Source organism: Triticum dicoccoides, chromosome 6B (assembly GCF_002162155.2).
Source record: "Triticum dicoccoides isolate Atlit2015 ecotype Zavitan chromosome 6B, WEW_v2.0, whole genome shotgun sequence".
Lineage (NCBI taxonomy): Eukaryota > Viridiplantae > Streptophyta > Magnoliopsida > Poales > Poaceae > Triticum > Triticum dicoccoides.
The window spans coordinates 203552137-203572165 of record NC_041391.1 but is presented as its reverse complement, the minus strand read 5'-3'; the positions used below and the strand labels follow the sequence as shown (position 1 = coordinate 203572165).

Sequence of the window (20029 nt, the reverse complement as noted above, 5' to 3'; positions counted from 1 at the left end):
AAAAAAAAATCGAAGTAGAACGGTGAAAAAAATGTGGAGGACGGGGAGGCCGACCGAGCTGATGCGGGGGAGGGGAGGCAGCGCCGGGAGGGCCTCCGCTGGCCCGGCGGCGGACCTTGGCGTCGGGGGAGCGGCTAGAATCGAGTTCTTTCCGGCTTCGGCTGTTGTCTCACCTGTGTAAGTCAAAGCCGCAGAGAACAGGGCCAGTATTTTCCAAGTAGAAATGCACATCGCCTCTATAAAAAAGAAGTTCATAATCCACTGCGCCTGTTGCTCGGGCCTCGCGTGCATCTTGCGGTTGCTTCGGGTTGTGGCGGAAAGGTTGGGAAGGTCGGCATTTACGTTACTGACACTGGATAGTTGGTTGCCCGCCAAGTGGTCGACGTAATGCTGTTCGCGTTACAGCGCAGCGCAGCGCAGCTATCCAGGGTTTGGCGCCCATGCGATCAACAGATGGTGGAGTGCTCAGTGTTAAGTTTTGTTAGGTATGAGGTGCTGGACTCTGTTCATGAACTTACGATGCCTGTTAGTGTGGCCGATGAGTGAAATGTGTGTGGGCTCTCAGAATTCAGAGGATGAGCCTAGTTCTGAGTTTACCCGGCCATGGCAATAAGGCACGGTGGAACCTTATGCTGGTTGCAGTGGATAAGAATGAACCGATGGCATGTTGTTTTTTGGGGGTGCAGACATGATTTCAGTTGACAGATATGGACTTACTACTCACTTGTCGTGTTTCCTGGAGAATTCACTTAGAACATACTCTGTCATCATCTTCTATATTGGCTTATTTTGTCACTGTCAGGATGTGGATTTAGTTTCCGATGCATATATCCCCTTCGGGCTAACTTGGATACACCATAGTCCAATTTGACCTTTTGGATTGGATGGGATTTTAGTTCAATTTCACTGTTTGTTCGATGGGATTGAGAGATCCAATCAGCTTAAAGTGTACCCAAACAGGCCACAGGATTCACAGTACTATTGTGCAACTTTACACGATGGCATAAATATTGGAAGCCAAATCTTTGATGGAATCTATGGCTGGTTTGTCATGGGCAAGCTTTGGTTAAATCAGTTCCTTGTTCGCTTGGCGTCATGTGTCAACCTGGCTAGCAACTCAGGCATGAAATTCAGGCGTTCAGAGTACAGTAAGCTTGTCCATGGGCAAAAGCATGTCTGTTCACCCATTATGGGATAGGTAATTTTTCACTTTTTTCCTACTGTTTATATTCTGTGTTAGCTAAAATGTTAAATTATATACTATTCTTCTCTGGTTTAATTTTATCCTGTAGATAGTACATTGACCACTTATGTCCACATATACAGTTAAACTGATGTGGAATTAAAAGATGTGTGCTTATATTGTAGTCTTGGTTGCTTACCGAGCAAGGTACAGAGGCTTATCATGCTCTCAATATTGATGCATCAAAGCAATAGCCATAACTTTCATTCAGCTTACATGCTCACCTTAAAGTCCTAATCTCTTTGAAGTGATTGGAGTGTTTGTGCATGATAATCGCATAAAAATATAGGCATATTTTCTGGGAAACCTTCTTTGTTAGAGGAAATGGTGATGCAAAATGGTAAATGAGATCCTGTTTCAGAAAAAAGGAGTTGTTAATGAGTGTAGTCCATATTTTTCCTGGAAATAATGGTAGGACAAGTAATTGTATTTGTTAAATATATGAACATGGTCAGGCCAGTTATTAGGGGAAATCTAATCAACCAACCTTGTTTTACTATTCGCAAAACTATGGACCAATAATGTACCTACCAAGGTTGCAGTCAACATGCCTGGAGATCTTCACAAATCTGGTTTCAACTGATCCTCTGCTATTTGGTTATTAGTAACATGTTGACTGAGCATTCCCAGAAACAAAAAATTTGTTATTTGTGAATCTAGTTGACTATGTGAGGTGATTAGCTCTGCTTTTAGTCAATGAGTTTGTGTGGTTGACTTACCAGAAACTCCCTCCGTCCGAAAAAGCTTGGCCCAAGCTTGTCCCTCAAGTGGATGTATCTAGCACTAACTTGGTGCTAGATACATCCATTTGAGGGACAAGCTTTTCCGGACGGAGGGAGTATGAATTGTGAAGATGGCTTTTGCTAGCCCTCTTAGTGTCCAGGTTGTTGGACGTAAGGATGCAAGCGGGCATCCTGCGAAACCCACATATAAGTATATCGAAAGCCATATATATAAATTAATCTAAATAAAAATTACACTAGGTTGACCTTTTAAACACCTATATGCTAGTATATGTGGGCTCCCTAGTTGGGCAGTAATTATTGTGTTGTAGGACCTGCATGTTATCTGCTGGCTGGGGTAGGAATAGAATGTGTATTCTTTTTTTTAGAGAAAAGGCCCCATGCCCGACTTTATAAATATAAAGCCATAATAGAATGTGTATTCTTGGTGTTTGGACTGACCAAGTCGATGCCCTAATGTTCGTCCTTCTTTCAATGCAAAGGTACATGAACGTTTAACGTGTTCTAGAAATATTATCAGTGCTCCCTGATGATTATGGAAAGAATTTATTATAGGACACAATTATCAGTTTAGTTTTTAGGTTTCACAACCTCTATGCAAAGAGCTCCAGTCGATGAGGATTAATGTTTACGAATTTGAAGAGAGCCACATCACAATATTGTTTCTGCTGTGTACTAGGGTTTAGGAGAGAGGTAGGGGAAGGGGATAGAAGAATGACTCTTCTATTTCGTTATAGAGGCCTAACAGTCCAATCTGAAGTAATAAGCCATAAATCTTATCTTTGGTTGCCTTAAGGCCCAAGCTAAAGTATATCTTCCTAATTTAAATGATAAACTACGTAACCAAGGGATTGGTGATCTTATCCTGTAATTTGGAGTTCATCTACTTGCCATGGTGATGTTATATACTAATATACATAACAGTTTCTGCCCACATGAATTCAAAGTGAAATTTGGGAACTGGAGGTTGTACGGACAATACAAAAAGGATCTTATCTTGGAACAATGGAGGAAGTCAATGAGAAACTGTTGAGGTTTTTAAACAAATTAATTTCTTCTAGTTAATGAGAATTTATCATTGCCTCTATATGTTGAACCATTGGGGTTGCATAATGTCCGGCTGCATCCTAATATAGGAGATCTGAAGCATCCAGTTGGTCATCCAATGGCTCGGTTCAAGTCAGAGAGGGGACAAATTTCTTTGCACCCAGAAAAAAGACAACACTTTTGAGCAAGCCTCTTGATTCTGAGCCCTTGGTTACTACTTCGGCCAGGCAGATTAAATTGCAACTCCACATCATCTTATGTTAAGTTGAATTCACGGCCTTTGTGAAACTTTGGTGGTTAAAAGCCACATACACTGAGTTTCATCTTTCTTCTTGAAGGATTATTAAACCTTTAAACACAACCGTGTTTCTACCTCCAAATTTCTCAACCGTGTGGTTGTTCCAGTTCCTTTTGTCCATCAATCTTTATGTTTTTCCATCATAAGAAGTTAAGAACCGAATGGAACCACTGGTGGTTTTGTGGATCAAATTACGCATACAGGGTACTTTATTTGCTAATTGTGTTGTCATTCTATTGTTTTTACAATTAAACTACTGTCTTGTTGAGTACATGATTTCATATGAAGCTAATCTGATTTAAACAAGAGAATACGACCCATTTGATCCGATCAGAATGGTTGAAGAAACTTAAACTAGCTTAGTGATTGGCTAGCTGTCACTTATTTGCTTACTTGCTGCTCTTTTCCCATTAAATGCCAGTTCAAATCGTCTGGATCACCAGACATCTACAAGACAATGACCATTTAGTTGACATTTGAATATTACTTCTGAACTTGTTCTTCTGTAACTTGCATGTTACCTCAGGCACCAAGTGTTATTTACTTTGAACCTACCAGTTTGCATGAATTTGCGATCTACAACCAAACTTGATGGTTCATGCATCTGTATTGTGGCAAGACAACACAATAGAAAGTACTAAGCAATTAAAGTGGTTAAATCTTAAGTGCTTCCAGAAAATACGAGGAAAATAATATGGTTGGCTCCAGTCAAAGTCAAGGAGAGAGAGTCAGTCCCCTTACCTGTAACTAGGCCAATCCTTTTTTTTTTTATAATTCATCATCATTGGAGGATGACAAAGATTTTACTGTTTAAGTAGACATTTGATTATCTTAGTATGCTTATAATATTCAGTAGATGACGCGCACGAGTGCACTTCCCGAGCTTTCCAGCTATATGCGCCGAATCATATCACGAGGTGCTTGGAAAAAAATATTGATCTCGCGTTCTGATCTCGAGATGATCTGACTAGGCATTACTGAGGGCTTCATTAGTTAAACTGCAATTGCTCAACTTCCAATGGTTTAAAGTTTTTGTAACTTTTATTTATTAACCCTTCCTTGCAAAGGAATATGTAAGCAAATAAGATGAACCAGTCTTTTTGTGCACCAATATGATTGATTGCATGAGACTACTACAATGTTGAAAGTATGTTCCCTTTTTTTTTCTGACGTTTCGTTGCAGACATGAAATGGGCAACGGAAGGTAAACCATCATCCATCAGTGCAAACTTCTGTTTGGTAGGAGAAACTTGCTCTTTCTGTCTCTTGATCTGTACAGGTGCACCTTTTCTTTTGCAATGACAATTGCATCTTTTTTTGTGTTTGACAGACCTATTGCCTATGAAAATATATTTCAACTAGGCTTGCATTTTTTTTACAATAAGAAAACGTCTGTAGGATGCCATTTTTAGCATCTATAATGCATGTTCGTTATGGATCCACATTGCTGCATGCGCTTTCATTTTAAAGAAGATAATAAATTAGTAGAGTAATTCATTTCTGAAATCAGGGTAGTAGAAGATAATCTCAAAATATTTTCCTATTATTTTGTCCTTTGTCGCTGTTGTTTCATGACTAATCATTTTACTAAATCTGCTATGCATAGCTCTAAATCTGTTTCCTAGTGTTTTTTGTGTAATAATTGCTAGTGTTCAGAACAGGGCTTAGAATATTGTTGATTGACATGAGAGTATGAGACTCTGTAGAAAATTCGTTGATCTTATATTGGTTATAAATAATACAATATTTAACCACTATATGTTTTCCATTACATGAAATATTTTAGGTCAATTGCTATTTCACTGAAAAGAAAAACTGCAACTGCCCATGATTCCACAAAAATCTACGGTAGATTTCTTGTGTGGTAGATATGATGATTACAACAGAATGATTCTTTTTGGCAGGTTATTACCTATTAAATTTAGCTATGGCTGCCAAAAAAGAGCCTTACATTTCAAAACAACCCCTCTGCTTTATCCAGATTGTGGAGGTAAGGCAATATAGTAAACTTATTCCTTGCTTAGCCAAAAATACACTCTTAGGACTAGTCTATTGAATACTTCAACTCATATATCAATTTTTTTACCATGGTTCTAGGTGTGTCAAGAATTGAGAGTGATAACATGATCGCTAGCATAATTAGGTATAAATCTTAATTAATGACCTACACAAAAATTGTTGAGTACATTTGGTATTTGATCAATAACAACATTAGAAAAACTAATAGATAAAGGAATAATATGAACCATGGTAAGGCGTACATATATATGAACTGGTGCATCTACCTGAAGAATTTGGGTACAATTGCCTCTGGTGATGTACATTGAAATTACATGGTTCCATCAAGACAAAATTCTGTCAGTAGTGCACCAGCTTAGTCCAAGAGATAAAGAGCATCAAAGAAGTAAAAAAAGAAGACTATTTAGTGTTTTATTTTTATTAGCACAAAGGTGATCGTTGAGGCACCCCTTTCCTTCTGCTCATGTTTGTGGCCATGTCATCATCAGAGACCCGGTTTGCAGATCGTGCACAGATATATGGTCCGCTGCGCTTCTTCCGGACAAAATTTGTGTATGGTATGCTCAAATTATCGGAGTCTGATGATCCCATAGGCTCATCAACATCAACAAGTGTTGATTGGGTCGTCTCATCATCAGCGTCATGAGGAATGAAGAAGTCAGGACCAAGCTGCAAGGTCTTGCATGGACGCAAGTATGCTGACAAGTCTTTCTTCTTCCGTAATATGTACTCAACCTGAAAAGGATGCATATGAGTGAACTTGACAGGTAGTTTTCATATGTATGTCCAGAAATTGACAGTTCGCTTTAAATGCATTTAATGCCTATTTGAACATATTTTCTAAATGCTAACATTAATTTTCATATATATATATTTTACTTTATAGTGCTTCTACCAGCTGATTCTCCAATCAGATTCTTCAGGTAGCTAAATACTCTGATATGGATATTGCATAGAAAATGAGGTCAGATGCTATTGTAGCGTTTTTGACACTGGTGTAGTGTCAAAAAAAAAAGGGGGCAGCCCCAGTGCATGTAGCTCCCGCTTGCGCAGGGTCTGGGGAAGGGTCCGACCACTTTGGGTCTATTGTACGCAGCCTTTCCCTACATTTCTGCAAGAGGCTGTTTCCAGGACTTGAACCCGTGACCTCATGGTCACAAGGCAGCAGCTTTACCACCGCGCCAGTCAAAAACGCTCTTATATTATGAAATGGAGGGAGTACCTTTTAGAATCTAGATCAAGATTGTGCTGCTTCTCTCATTTAGTATGAATTATATTCTGTGATTCTACCAGCCATCGTAATTCAGTTGAATATAATTGTATTATCTTGTTAGTCATCATAATTCAACTCAATATAACTACATTATTTCTCAGCCATCAGAATTAAATTGCATGTAATCACATGGAATAACACTAGATCGCGAGTTCTACTAAATCACCTTGCAATCCAGAGAGCAGTAGAAATAGGGCTCTTGAAGGCTCCTGTCGCAGGAGGTGCAAATATTCCCTGACCCCTTAAATTGCCTATTCTGTGGTCTCTTCTTCAGGAAAACGACCTTAGAGCTGTTAATCGTGTATGACTGCACCATGTAGATACAGAATTATGAGCATGCATGCATCTCAGACAACAATTATCAGACTCACATGCATACTGTATGCATATTACCTGAACACCGGAACAGTCAATAAGCTTCTCAAGGTCCTCCAGCCGAACGACGTCGTGGTAGACATATCGCCGGACCTGCAGGAGCCGGTGTACCCGGTGTGTCGACACACAGTGTGGGCAGATGCTGGTGCAGCAGTCAAGGCAGCATATGTTCTTCTCGTTCTTCTTGGCGTGCTCATGGAAGGAGCATGCCACAAAGAACTTCTCTGTGCTGAGGGCCTCTAACCATGCTGGCTTCCACATTGCCTGCTGATGCTGCAAAACTCCAAACGATCTTTGCATCACTAAAAGATGAACTTAAATGAGGAGCATGAAGAAAGTGGGAATTCTCACCATGATTATGTATGTCGGTGTAAAGCCTTTGGTGTTCTATGTGTTCTTTGTTGGAAGGGGAGTGGGGAGCTTTGATGAAGAGAGTACGTGTAGCTTGTGAAGGATGAGAGATGGTGTGTTTAGTAGGCTAAGAAGGATTAGACCAGCCAGAAGAAGGGGGATTATATACTTGCATTGCTAGAGCTTTTGACATTTGACTCCTTAATATATGGAACTATCATGCGATGAGCCTTGCTTTATGAGGAGTAGTGATGTGCATGTGTAGTTACTTTGTGCATCATATTAAGAACATGTTCCTGAATTGCCGTTGTAGCCTTGTAGGTGCCAGAATGTCATATTTCAAAAAGGAAAGTTGTTTCACAAAATATAATTACCCATTCAAAGGAGCTGCAAAATCATTTCGTATGGGTTGCCCAATGCACTCTTATTGGTAAAGTTGATCCTCCTAGAATTTCCAATTTATAGCATAAAGTGGCTTTTACTTCTCAGAGAAAAAGTCAACTAATTATGATAGTTTTGTCAGGTTCGTCCCCGGATGAGTAATGCAGTTCCAATAGAATGTTATATTGCATGACATTGATTAGAGTTTTCTACAGGTAAAGTACCTGCGTGAACATAAGTTTTTGATCTATTTTTTAATTTAAGTATCAGGTTGAATTACTGTATGCACTAATAAGTTACAACGGTGGCTCTTCTCTGGAGAAATTATGAAAATATGAAAATACCATGCAAAACAAAACAGATCATCACAGTTAGATGGTAAGCCTGATTGATGCCGGTAAGTGTTTCTTGTAAAATTTCAGTCACTTGAATTTTCCTTGTAAACAAGAAATATTTATTTCTTCAAGAATGAATCAAGATGTATTTCACAGATGCTCGTTCGGGACGGCATGCAAACGGCAAGGTCTGAAGTTTTAGCATTAAAATCTGCTGCATCTCTTGGAGATTGGGCTGATGTGCATGACATGTACTGATGTACACAGGGAGCCAACAAAGCACACAAAAACAAATCTAAAGGAAAGAAAGGGAGGTGGGGAGGTGAGGAGAACGTGGATGCTGTTTCTAGTGTTTCCCAACCCTTGTGCCAACTTTTTAACTTATGACCAAAGCTCAAATCTCTAGCCTTGGCTATTGAGCTCGCCCCTCTAAACAAATGCAGTCCCCAAGGACGCGTTGATTCCTTGTTTGGAGCCTTATGTGGGGGGGAGGGGATGGCCTTTCTTGGGCAACCCATGCATACAATATAAATCTGCGGTCTCCACTAACAAATTACTGCCTTGGGCTTTGCCCCATCCATCGTGTTTGCCACAGGCTAGGTGTTGTTTTACCCGAGTATTATATCTCAAATGGTGAACTACGGTAGCACAAATCTGTTACGGAAGCGCACTCTGTAACTTTTGGGGAATCTACATTCTGTTTTACTCTTCGACTGTTCTTGTTCCGAGCACAAATATGTGTGGTTTATATCTTTGTTAATTTTGAATGGGTATCCTAAGTGACAGGCTACAATTACTTTCTGTGGATCAAGAGTCTGTGTTATGGAGTATGGACTACTATATACTTTGTGCTATGAAACCTCTTTCCTGGTAATTGTTGTGGCCTAGTTACTGCCTTTTGCAGTTTGCACTACATTGGGTATGTTGTCTATGTTTAGTTTTCACATGCAAGGGTTACAGTCTTACAGATTCCAATATCTAGCTTGGCTTGTTCCAGGCGTGGATTCAGTGAGACCCGAAATGGCTTGTCCCAGGTTTGGATCCGATGAGGTTTTGCAAAGAATCAATTACATGTAGATGTGATAGTCCATTTAGAAGTTTAAGATGGTACTCTTCTGGTTGATCCGAGCCGTTTGTGTGATTTTTCTAATGATTCGTTGAAAAAGAACCTTACTTCCTTGCAGATATTGGCCCACTATCCCTGGAGAGGTGAGCTGATGGACAGCTCCACCTTAAAATGTCTGAGTGGCCTTTCAATTGTGGAAGTCAAACAAAATATTTGGTGATAGCTGGTTCTAAGAAAAGCAAGGTTTGCTCAGTTTCATCCCTGATACTTTTTGATATTGTCTATGATTGGTGCATTTGCAAGAGCCTTAAATTGTGTAATGGCCAATTGGCCATTATCGCTATTTCGCTATGTAACAGCTGCTCCTTTTCAGTTCATGTAGGTTGGTTCAGTTCGCTGATTTCAGGGAAAAGACAATTTATTACTCCCTCCGTCCCATAATATAAGAACATTTTTGACACTACACTAGTGTCAAAAACGTTCTTATATTACGGGACGGAGGGAGTACCTTTTTGTGGTACTCGATGACGATGTTTAATGCCGATTTATGCATAATTAATCTGGGAAGCTATACTGCTACAGGAAGACTCTTTGCTTCCATACTATAATGGCTGACGCTTAGTTTCAGAGTTTTTAATTAACATTTCTTTCTTCAACCAAGTTTCCAGGAAACTAACGTGACAACCAGTTGAACATTACGCTGATCAAGTTTAGAACCAGTAATCTGGCGACTTTGCCACTAGTGTCAAAACATCATACTATCATCAAATGGCCCAAAATAGATTAACACATTTAACATCTTTTTATTTCTATCTATGTATACTAGTTTCTGGTATCGGTTAATTCTCATGTCTGTCTACTTTGATCAACTTCGGCTGCTAATATACTTTTTTTGGGTGTTGGCTGCTAATATACAAGTATCTTTATATTTTTTAGTACTACTAATTTTATTTTATTTTTGAGAATTAGTACTACTAATTTTACTGGCAGTAACATTCAGATAGGGGAGAGTAGGAGCCGAAAGGCCGAAACTATTTTGGAGATTGTGCAGACGTACAAGAAGGTGACAAGTAAAAGAGAACGCAGGCTAAATCCTTTTATACTAAACTGTAGTTCTTGTCGATTCTTCCTAGCAGCATGCACCCCCTCAAAACCGAAGCCGCGTGCATACGTGCAACGGCAAGGCTCCAAAGCCTACGCCCCTCAAACTCGCGCTCCTTCCATCTCCTAGGATTTGACCTAAACTAGGACTGGCTGCTAATTTGATTCGCCGGAAGAGCGGTGTGTTTCTTTTTAATGATCTGAAGAGTGGTGTCTAAGCAACGGATGTTGTTTCTTGCTTGCGATTGTAGCCATATGTGTAATCATTAATCCAGCTTGGGTTGTCACAGGCTCGCTCACACCACAAACCCAAGTCGTCCCACCCTCCCTCCTACCCCTGTATTTTCTATTCTAATCGGCGATCTTTCACGGTTCTAAACACCGCTTTGTCGGTCGCTAAACCCCGGTCAAATTTGCTCCAGTGTACCGGAAAGCTATTCAAATTGTACGGACGACGAATCCGAATATTTTTACCTTCTATATATATCAGAACATTTCACCCGTTGATCTCGGGCACTAGTCTATGACGGGCGGGCCACACGACTCGAATTGCCTGCACGACCAGTGTCTGTGCAGTGAGCTCGAGAGGCGCCGCACGGTGGTAATAATGGAGAGACTGTGGAGTAGGTTAGCTTTAGCAAGTGATGGTCCATGGAGATCCGAACCCCCGAGTTCCAACCCGGCCCGAACTTTTCTCTCTTTCTCCCCTTTATCTTTCGTCGCACGCACGCAGGCACATCCGCATGTGCAGCGCCGCACGTGTGCACGTACGCCCTTTCGCGTAGAGAATCCAGGGCGCGCACACGTGGCGGGATCCGAGGTGGCGGGCCAGGGACCGGCCGGCTGGTGCCCTCCACGTGAGGGCGTCTGACACAAGGTTAATGCGTGGAGGCCCTTCACGTGACGTGCATCGGCCTCCGCGTTAGACCGGATGCGCTGCGGTGCCTTCTGCTGTGACCTCCTCTGTTGTTGTTGCTGCTGTGGAAGTTTCGTGGGCGATGAGCTTAATTGTACAGTTGGTCGATCTTCTTGTTTCACCTCTCTTCTTAAGATCTGGTCTGCCTTTCTTGAAATCTGAAGCTGTGTTATGCGTACCGGCTTACTTGACTTTTTTTTGAAAAAAATCGATCTATTCATTTTTAATCACGACAATACAAAAAACACCATATGTAATAAAAATTACAACCAGGTCCGTGAGCCACTTAACGACAACTATAACCACTGAGGCGAGCTGAAGGCGCGTGCCGTCATCGCCCCTCTCTCGTTGGAGTCGGACAAACCATATTGTAGTAGACAATCAGGAAGTCGTCATGCTAAGACCCCATACGAAATGATGAAAGTCGATGATCGAAATGATCGAACTTCTAAACACCCAAGCGAAGACGAACAGAGACAGGACCTAAACAGATCCAGTAAGGACAAGCACCGACCGAATCCCGCGAGATCCGACGGAGATACACCTCTACACACATCCTCCGACGAAGTTAGACGCACCATCAGGATGTGGATAGAACGTACTTGTTAGTCTTGTAAAGAAACAAGTACTCCCTCCGTCGGGTGATGTAAGACTAGTGTTAAAAAGGTCCTACATTATAGCATGGAGAGAGTGGTTATACGGAAACTCATCGTGGAAATATATTTTGTGAGTTTTCATAAAACATTGAAAAAAATCACATATGTGCATACTTCTGCCGTCCACAAATAAGTGGACATATAGAAATTTTAAGATATATTATGAAATTGAGTAGAAAATACATTGAGAAGGTGCAAGCCGTCATCTCTCCTCTTTAATTACCAATCTTTAATGAACTAAGACTTAATAACATGCATCTCCAACGCTGACCTGCAAACTGGACACCGCGTCCGTCTCCAGACCGGGAGGCCAGTCTGCGGACACTGCTGCGGGAGCCGGTTATCCAAAGCTAGCCGCATACATTGTGCCCTATTTTTTATTTAAAGTCTGCATACATCTGCACACTCAAAACAGCCGCATATCTAGTTCCAATTCAGCTAAAAAATATTCAAATGTTCAAATGCAACAGTAGTTATAATTTAAATACTACAATCCAACAATGTTGTCCCCTTTAACCGCCCGCAGATGCTCAATCGGATCTTACTTCAGTTGCTCGTGAGTTGATCTATGCCGAATTTGTTGATGCATTTAAACAAACTCATCAAATGTGACCGGATTCAGGTTTGGAAGTTCAATAGGATCAGACATGTGTAGGATCGAAAGTATATCTAGGGGGGGTGATTAGACCACTTGACTAGACAAAAGCTTGCCTTTTCCTAATTTTAGTTGTAGGCAAGTTTTAGCAATCCTACCAAGTCAAGCAACACCCTACACATACAAGTCTAAGAGTTTGACCAGCGCAAAGTAAAGAATTTTCATATGATCGGAGATATAAAACGCAATGAAGACACGGAGATTTTTGGCATTGTTACGATAGGTGGTGCTATCGTACATCCATATTGATGGAGACTTCAACCCATGAAGGATAACGGCTGCGCGAGTCCGCGGAGGACTCTACCCACGGAGGGTCCACGAAGAAGCAACCTTGTTTATTACATCATGGCTTACGTCCATGAAGGACTGGCCCCACTCAGGTATATCTTCACGAAGTAGGCAATCTCTTTACCCTTACAAACTCCTTGGTTCAACTCCACATGATCTTGGAGGCTACCAAGTGACACGTAACAAATCTAGTAGACACCACTCTCCAAAAAGTAATAGATGTTGTTGTTGATGATGAACTCCTTACTCTTGTGCTTTAAATGATAGTCTCCTCAACACTCAATCACTCTCATAGATTTAGCTTGGGTAGGAGAAGGATTGGAGTGGAAAGTGATATGTCTCCAACGTATTATAATTTATAAAGTATTCATGTCATGTTTACAACAATTTTATATGCTTTTGGTGCACTTCTATATGACTTTTATATGATTTTCATGGACTAACATATTCATCTAGTGCCTAGTGCCAATTGTTGTTTTATGCTTGTTTTTGGTTTTCCAGGATATCCATACAAAACAAAGTCCAAACGCGACAAAAAAATTGATGATTTTTTTAGAACATAAGAGACCCACGAACCTTCGTGGGAGGATCAGAAGACCCATGAGGAGGTGACAAGGCAACCCAACGCGCCCAGGGGGTGGCCGTGTCGGGATACCTTGTGGGCCCCTCGTAACTCCATTTCGCGTGATTCCAACTCTAAAAATTCCTATAAATAAATACGGAAACCCTCATAAATAAACCTAGAACTCAACTTCGCCGCTGCAAGCCTCTGTTCTGAAGAGATCCCATCTGGAGGCCTTTTCCGGCACCTTACCGGAGGGGGAAGGGATCACTGGAGGCCATCTTCATCATCCCGATGGTCTCCATGACGAGGAGGGAGTACTTCAGCCCCGGGCTGAGGTTATGTACCAGTAGCTATGTGTTTGACCTCTCTCTCTCTCTCTCTCTCATGTTCTTGATTTGGCATGATCTTGATGTACCGAAAGCTTTGTTAATATAGTTGGATCATATGGTGTTTCCCCCTATCTATCTTGTTGTGATGAATTGAGTCTTTCCCTTTGAGGTTTCACTATTATCAGATTGAATATTTTGGATTTGAGAACACTTCATGTATGTCTTGCATGTGGATACCCGTGGTGACAATGGGGTGTTCTATTGATTTACTTGATATATATTTTGGCAATCAACTTGTGGATTCCCGCGGTAACATTGGGTGTATCTAGGCATAGAGGATGATGCATTTTTCATCCTACTTTCTCCGGTAGAAACTTTGGGGCACTCTTTGCAGTTCTTTGTGTTTGATTGAATACTATGAATTTGATGCATATCGTATAATTAACTCATGGTTACTTGTGGTGACATTTGAGTATCTAGGTGACATTAGAGTTGATCGATGTGTATCATATGGCGTTATTTTAGTACGAACTCTAGGGCTATTTGTGACACTTACAGGAATATGTCAATATATAGATTGATCGGAAAGGATAACTTTGAGGTGGTTTGCTACGTACAACAATTTCTTCTTATGTTCTCCGCTTGATAAGAACTTTGGAGCGATTCTTTGTCGTACGTTGAGGGATTTTTATATGATTCAATTATGTTAGCAACGTTGAGAGATTGCACTAGTGAAAGTATGAACCCGAGGCCTTGTTTCTAAGCATTGCAATATCGTTTGTGCTCACTTTTTGTCGGGGAAACAACACCTATGGGATCACGAGGATCCCTTCTACGGATGGTGGGGAGAGAGTTGCACAAAGAGCAGGTCTGGTGATCAGCACGAGGGACTTTTACCCAGGTTCGGGCCGCTGAGGAGCATAAAACCCTAGTCCTGCTTTGGGTGTATATTTAGTGTTATTGAGTTCTTGGACTACCTGCTATGCATTCCCAGTCCAAAAAGTCTGAATCCTTCTCTAGTATGCCTCGGGCCTCCTTTTTATATGTCAAAGGGGTCGCCACGGTGGCACACAGAAGGTGTAAATTAGCTACAGTGTACAAGCTTATCGCTGACATTGTAGGACAAATGCATTAAATGCACTGCTTATGTGCCCTCCAACTTTATCGGGGATGGTAACAGGGCCCATCCCGTCCGTCGCCGCCTCATCCTGCCTTGACATGCGTCCAGGCTGACGAGGCATGTAACACCGGACCACCACGCAGGTGCTTGCTTAGTTGGTAGGCTGGTCGCCGCGCTGGAACGGCTGTGAGGCGCAGAACCTTGTCGGGCGCGGGCCCAGACATGGCCTCATAATTATCCCCGGCAAGGGTCTTGCTGCGGCCATGCAGTCGTCCCCGACAAGGACCTTGCCCGGGGTCTTCACCCTCTGGTATCCATGTGGGCCTGCATGCCACCAGTCTTCACAAAGATTTGCATGCTACTGCGCACGCGCCCCCAAGTCCTGGCCTTGACGTTGTCGATGGTGTTAGAGCTCACTGCTTCTAGGGTGGTGGCCTTGCTAGTGCTTTGCAAGCCACCCCGGCAAGGCTCTCGCCGGGGCTATGTAGGCCGCCTCGGCAAGGGTGTTGTCGGGGGAGTTCTAGCTTGTCTTTCTGCTCTTTATTCATTGGCTTGAATGTTGTCTTGGTAGTCTTGTCCCTTACCTTTTACTGCCCTGCCAAGCCTTGCCGCAAGTATGGCTACGACTGCCCGTGCACAAGTAAGGGGTACAGAAGGGCCCATACTTATGTACACTGACAGGAGTCCCCGGGCCTGGGCCACACATAAGCGCAAGGCATCATTGGGCCAGGCCCAAAATAGAGCGCGAGCACGCGTGGCAGGGATTAATTGCTGCAATCTTTTCGCCAGTTGCGCTTTCCCAAGGTCCGCGTTGAGTGCTGATGTGGGGGTCGTGTGTGGAACGGCCGCAGCACGCCTACGACGTCTCGCATCGAACAGTAAAGAGGCAGCCCGCGCCTTCCCCATAAAAAGAGGAATCCGTAGGGGCACTGCTCATTTACCCTCCTTAACTTTCCCAATCTAGGAACCGCCGCTCCCTTCTTCTTCCTCGAGCCCAAACCAAAGCCCTTGCCTCCGCTCGCCGCCGCCGCACCCCCACTGCTCTTGACCCCTGCCCCCTCTCAGCCTCCATGGCGCCCAAGACGAGCAAGGGCAAGGGAGTGGCCAAGGCAAGCGAGGGGAAGGAGGTGCTGGAGAGCGAACTGGTGAAGCTGCGGAAGAAGCACGCCGTCTTCACCTTGACGATCGACACGCTCACGCTCAGGGTCTGATTCTGGTGCCTGTGGGGGAGAGAGACATCGGGGCATCCCACCATGCACATCATCCCCACTCCCTTTACCAAGCCTGGTCTAGATAAATATCCTTTCTTTGTTGATTACTTCCACTGCGGGCTCTTCCCCCCTTTCTCAGATTTCTTCAACGATGTCATGCACACCTTTGGCTTTCACCTCTTGGATTTCACGCCAAATGATGTGGCGTGCATGGCCCTCTTTACCCACCTCTGTGAGGGCTTTGCCGGGGTAGTCCCCAACACGACGCTCTTCAACCATTATTTCGTCCCCCGCTGTCGGTGTCAAAACCGGCGGATCTCGGGTAGGGAGTCCCGAACTGTGCGTCTAAGGATAATGGTAGCAAGAGGCGGGGGACACAATGTTTACCAAGGTTCGGGCCCTCTCGATGGAGGTAGTACCCTACTTCCTACTTGATTGATCTTGATGATATGAGTATTATAAGAGTTGATCTACCACGAGATCGTAGAGGCTAAACCCTAGAAGCTAGCCTATGATTATGATTGTCCTTGTCCTACGAACTAAACCCTCCGGTTTATATAGACATCGGAGAGGGCTAGGGTTACATAGAGTCGGTTACAGAGAAGGAGATCTACATATCCGAATTGCCAAGCTTGCCTTCCACGCAAAGGAGAGTCCCATCCGGACACGTGACGAAGTCTTCAATCTTGTATCTTCATAGTCCAACAGTCCTGCCAAAGTATACAGTCCGGCTGTCCGAGGACCCCTTAATCCAGGACTCCCTCAGTAGCCCCTGAACCAGACTTCAATGACGATGAGTCCGACGCAAATTGTCTTCGGCATTGCAAGGCGGGTTCCTTCTCCGAATACTTCATAGAAGATTTTGAACACAAGGATCATGTCTGGCTCTGCAAAACAGACTCCACATACCACTGTAGAGAGCACGATATTCCACAAATCTAATCTGCTGACAGGTTTTTATAGCATGACATCACGCCATGGTCTGGTCATTATTTGAACCGTTTTTCACAACCAGCTACTGCATGTAATGCGAGGCGGTTTCCTTGACACGTCTTGTCAAAGCAGAGATCGTGTCCCCTTATCGCGGGATTCTCATCAATACGGGCATGGGTAACCCAGCCGTGCCATCAATCATGGCGCTTGGGGAATAAGAGATTTTAACGGGCAAGTGGGGAGGCACACAGTTTCTACCGCCTTTATAAAGAGATAGGGATTCTCCTCTTTCACCCACGCCTTCTCCTTCCTTCGCTCATCCAATATCGCATGCTCGAGCTCCAGCGCCCCAGTTCTCACCTTCTCCGTACAGCCATTCCAAACATGTCCGGAGCGGGAGGCAAGTGGATGGTGGAGGAGGACATTACGAAGCTCCGGGAGGCCGGATACTTGGTCGCGGACATCGCGCACCGGCTCCCAGACGCAGGGCAGATCATTCCAACTCTGGAACCCCACGAGAGGGTCGTGTTCCTCACCCACTTCGTCCGCGGACTGGGATTCCCCCTCCACCCATTTTGTCTGCGGGCTCATGTTTTATTATGGGCTAGATTTTCATGATCGGGCCCCTAATTTCATCCTCAACATCTCGACGTTTATCGTCGTGTGCGAGGCCTTCCTCCGCATCAAGCCACACTTCGGCCTGTGGCTGAAGATCTTCAATGTGAAGCCGAAGATAGTGGTCGGCTAGCAAGCGGAGTGTGGAGGCGCTATGGTGGGCAAGATGCCCAACGTCACATGGCTCGAAGGCTCCTATGTGGAGACCGTGAAGGGGTGGCAGTCGGGGTGGTTCTACATCACCGAGCCGCGCGACGCCAACTGGGCGGTGGCCCCCGAATTTTGATCCGGCATCCCCATGCGGCTCACCTCCTGGAAGAAGAAGGGCTTAGCCTGGGGTACATGTGACGCCCCCGATTCAATCGTACACTAATCATGCACGCAAATGTGTACGATCAAGATCAGGGACTCGCGGGAAGATATCACAACACAACTCTAAAACTTAAATAAGTCATACAAGCATCATAATACAAGCCAGGGGCCTCGAGGGCTCGAATACAAGTGCTCGATCATAGACGAGTCAGCGGAAGCAACAATATCTGAGTACAGACATAAGTTAAACAAGTTTTCCTTAAGAAGGCTAGCACAAACTGGGATACAGATCGAAAGAGGCGCAGGCCTCCTGCCTGGGATCCTCCTAAACTACTCATGGTCGTCGTCAGCGGCCTGCACGTAGTAGTAGGCACCTCCAGTGTAGTAGTCGTCGTCGACGGGGGCGTCTGGCTCCAGGGCTCCAGCATCTGGTTGCGACAACTAGGTAGAAGGGAAAGGGGGAAAAGAGGGAGAAAAGCAACCGTGAGTACTCATCCAAAGTACTCGCAAGCAAGGAGCTACACTACATATGCATGGGTATATGTGTAAAGGGCCATATTAGTGGACTGAACTGCAGAATGCCAGAATAAGAGGGGGATAGCTAATCCTGTCAAAGACTACGCTTCTGGCAGCCTCCGTCTTGCAGCATGTAGAAGAGAGTAGATTGAAGTCCCCCAAGTAGCATCTCCAAGTAGCATCTCCAAGTAGCATCACAGTAGCATAATCCTACCCGGCGATCCTCCCCTCGTCGCCCTGTGGAAAAGCGATCACCGGGTTGTCTGTGGAACTTGGAAGGGTGTGTTTTATTAAGTATCCGGTTCTAGTTGTCATAAGGTCAAGGTACAACTCCAAGTCGTCCTGTTACCGAAGATCACGGCTATTCGAATAGATTAAACTTCCCTGCAGGGGTGCACCAACTTACCCAACACGCTCGATCCCATTTGGCCGGACACACTTTCCTGGGTCATGCCCGGCCTCGGAAGATCAACACGTCGCAGCCCCACCTAGGCTCAACAGAGAGGCCAGCACGCCAGTCTAAACCTAAGCGCGCAGGGGTCTGGGCCCATCGCCCTGAGCACACCTGCACGTTGCGTATGCGGCTGGAAGCAGACCTAGCCTAGTGGCGTTCCAGTCCAATCCGGCGCGCGCCGCTCAGTCGCTGGCGTCACGAAGTGCTTCGGCTGATACCACGACGCCGGGATACCCATAACTACTCCCACGTAGATGGTTAGTGCGTATAGGCTCGTAGCCAACTCAGATCAAATACCAAGATCTCGTTAAGCGTGTTAAGTATCCGCGAACGCCGACCAGGGCCAGGCCCACCTGTCTCCTAGGTGGTCTCAACCTGCCCTGCCGCTCCGCCACAAAGATCCACTCGCGGGTGCTCCACCAGCCGACCCGACTTTGGTCACCACATGTATCATATATACTCGTGATCACCTCCCGAGTGATCACGGCCCGATAGTATAGCACAATAGACGGACAAGAATGTAGGGCCACAGATGAAAATACTAGCATCCTATACTAAGCATATAGGATTGCAGGTAAAGGTAACAACAGTAGTAACAAGGACAGGCTATGCATCAGGATAGGTATAACAGAAAGCAGTAACATGCTGCACTACTCTAATGCAAGCAGTATAGAGTAGAATAGGCGATATCTGGTGATCAAGGGGGGGCTTGCCTGGTTGCTCTAGCAAGAGAGAGGGGTCGTCAACTCCGTAGTCGAACTGGGGCATCAGCATCGTCACAGGGTCTACCAAAGAGAAGAGGGGGAGAAACAGTAAATACATAGCAAGCAAGTGCATAATAGGATAACAGGCAGAGCTAGACATGTTCTAACGCGGTATGAGGTGATACCGGTGAAGGGGGGAAGCATCCGGGAAGTATTCCCGGGGTTCCGTGTTTTCGGGCAAAGGAGCCGGAGGGGGAAAGTTGCGAGTTCGATAGGTTAGGGGGGTGTGGCGGACGAACGGGTTGCGTATCCGGAATCGTCTCGTCGTTCTGAGCAACTTTGATGTTGAAAATATTTTAATCCGAGTTACGGATTAAACGATATGATTTTCTAAAGATTTTATTAATTTCTGGAATTTAATTAATTATTTAAATTAATTCGGAAAACAAATTAATGACATCAGCATGATGTCATGCTGACATCAGCAGTCAATAGAGTTGACTTGGTCAACCTGACAGGTGGG

The 20029-nt window shown here is 44.2% G+C and overlaps 1 protein-coding gene across 1 annotated transcript; it reads right to left on the bottom strand.

Moving 5' to 3' along the window:
* Positions 1 to 5547: 5547 nt before the first annotated feature.
* Positions 5548 to 7523, bottom strand: LOC119324356. The gene is made up of 4 exons (XM_037598145.1): positions 7350 to 7523; positions 7017 to 7271; positions 6790 to 6930; positions 5548 to 6085 (listed from the first exon to the last, which is right to left on the bottom strand). Exons 1-4 carry the CDS (start codon positions 7350 to 7352, stop codon positions 5771 to 5773), a joined length of 714 nt encoding a protein of 237 aa, XP_037454042.1. The 5' UTR covers positions 7353 to 7523; the 3' UTR covers positions 5548 to 5770.
* Between the last annotated feature and the right edge of the window lie 12506 nt (positions 7524 to 20029).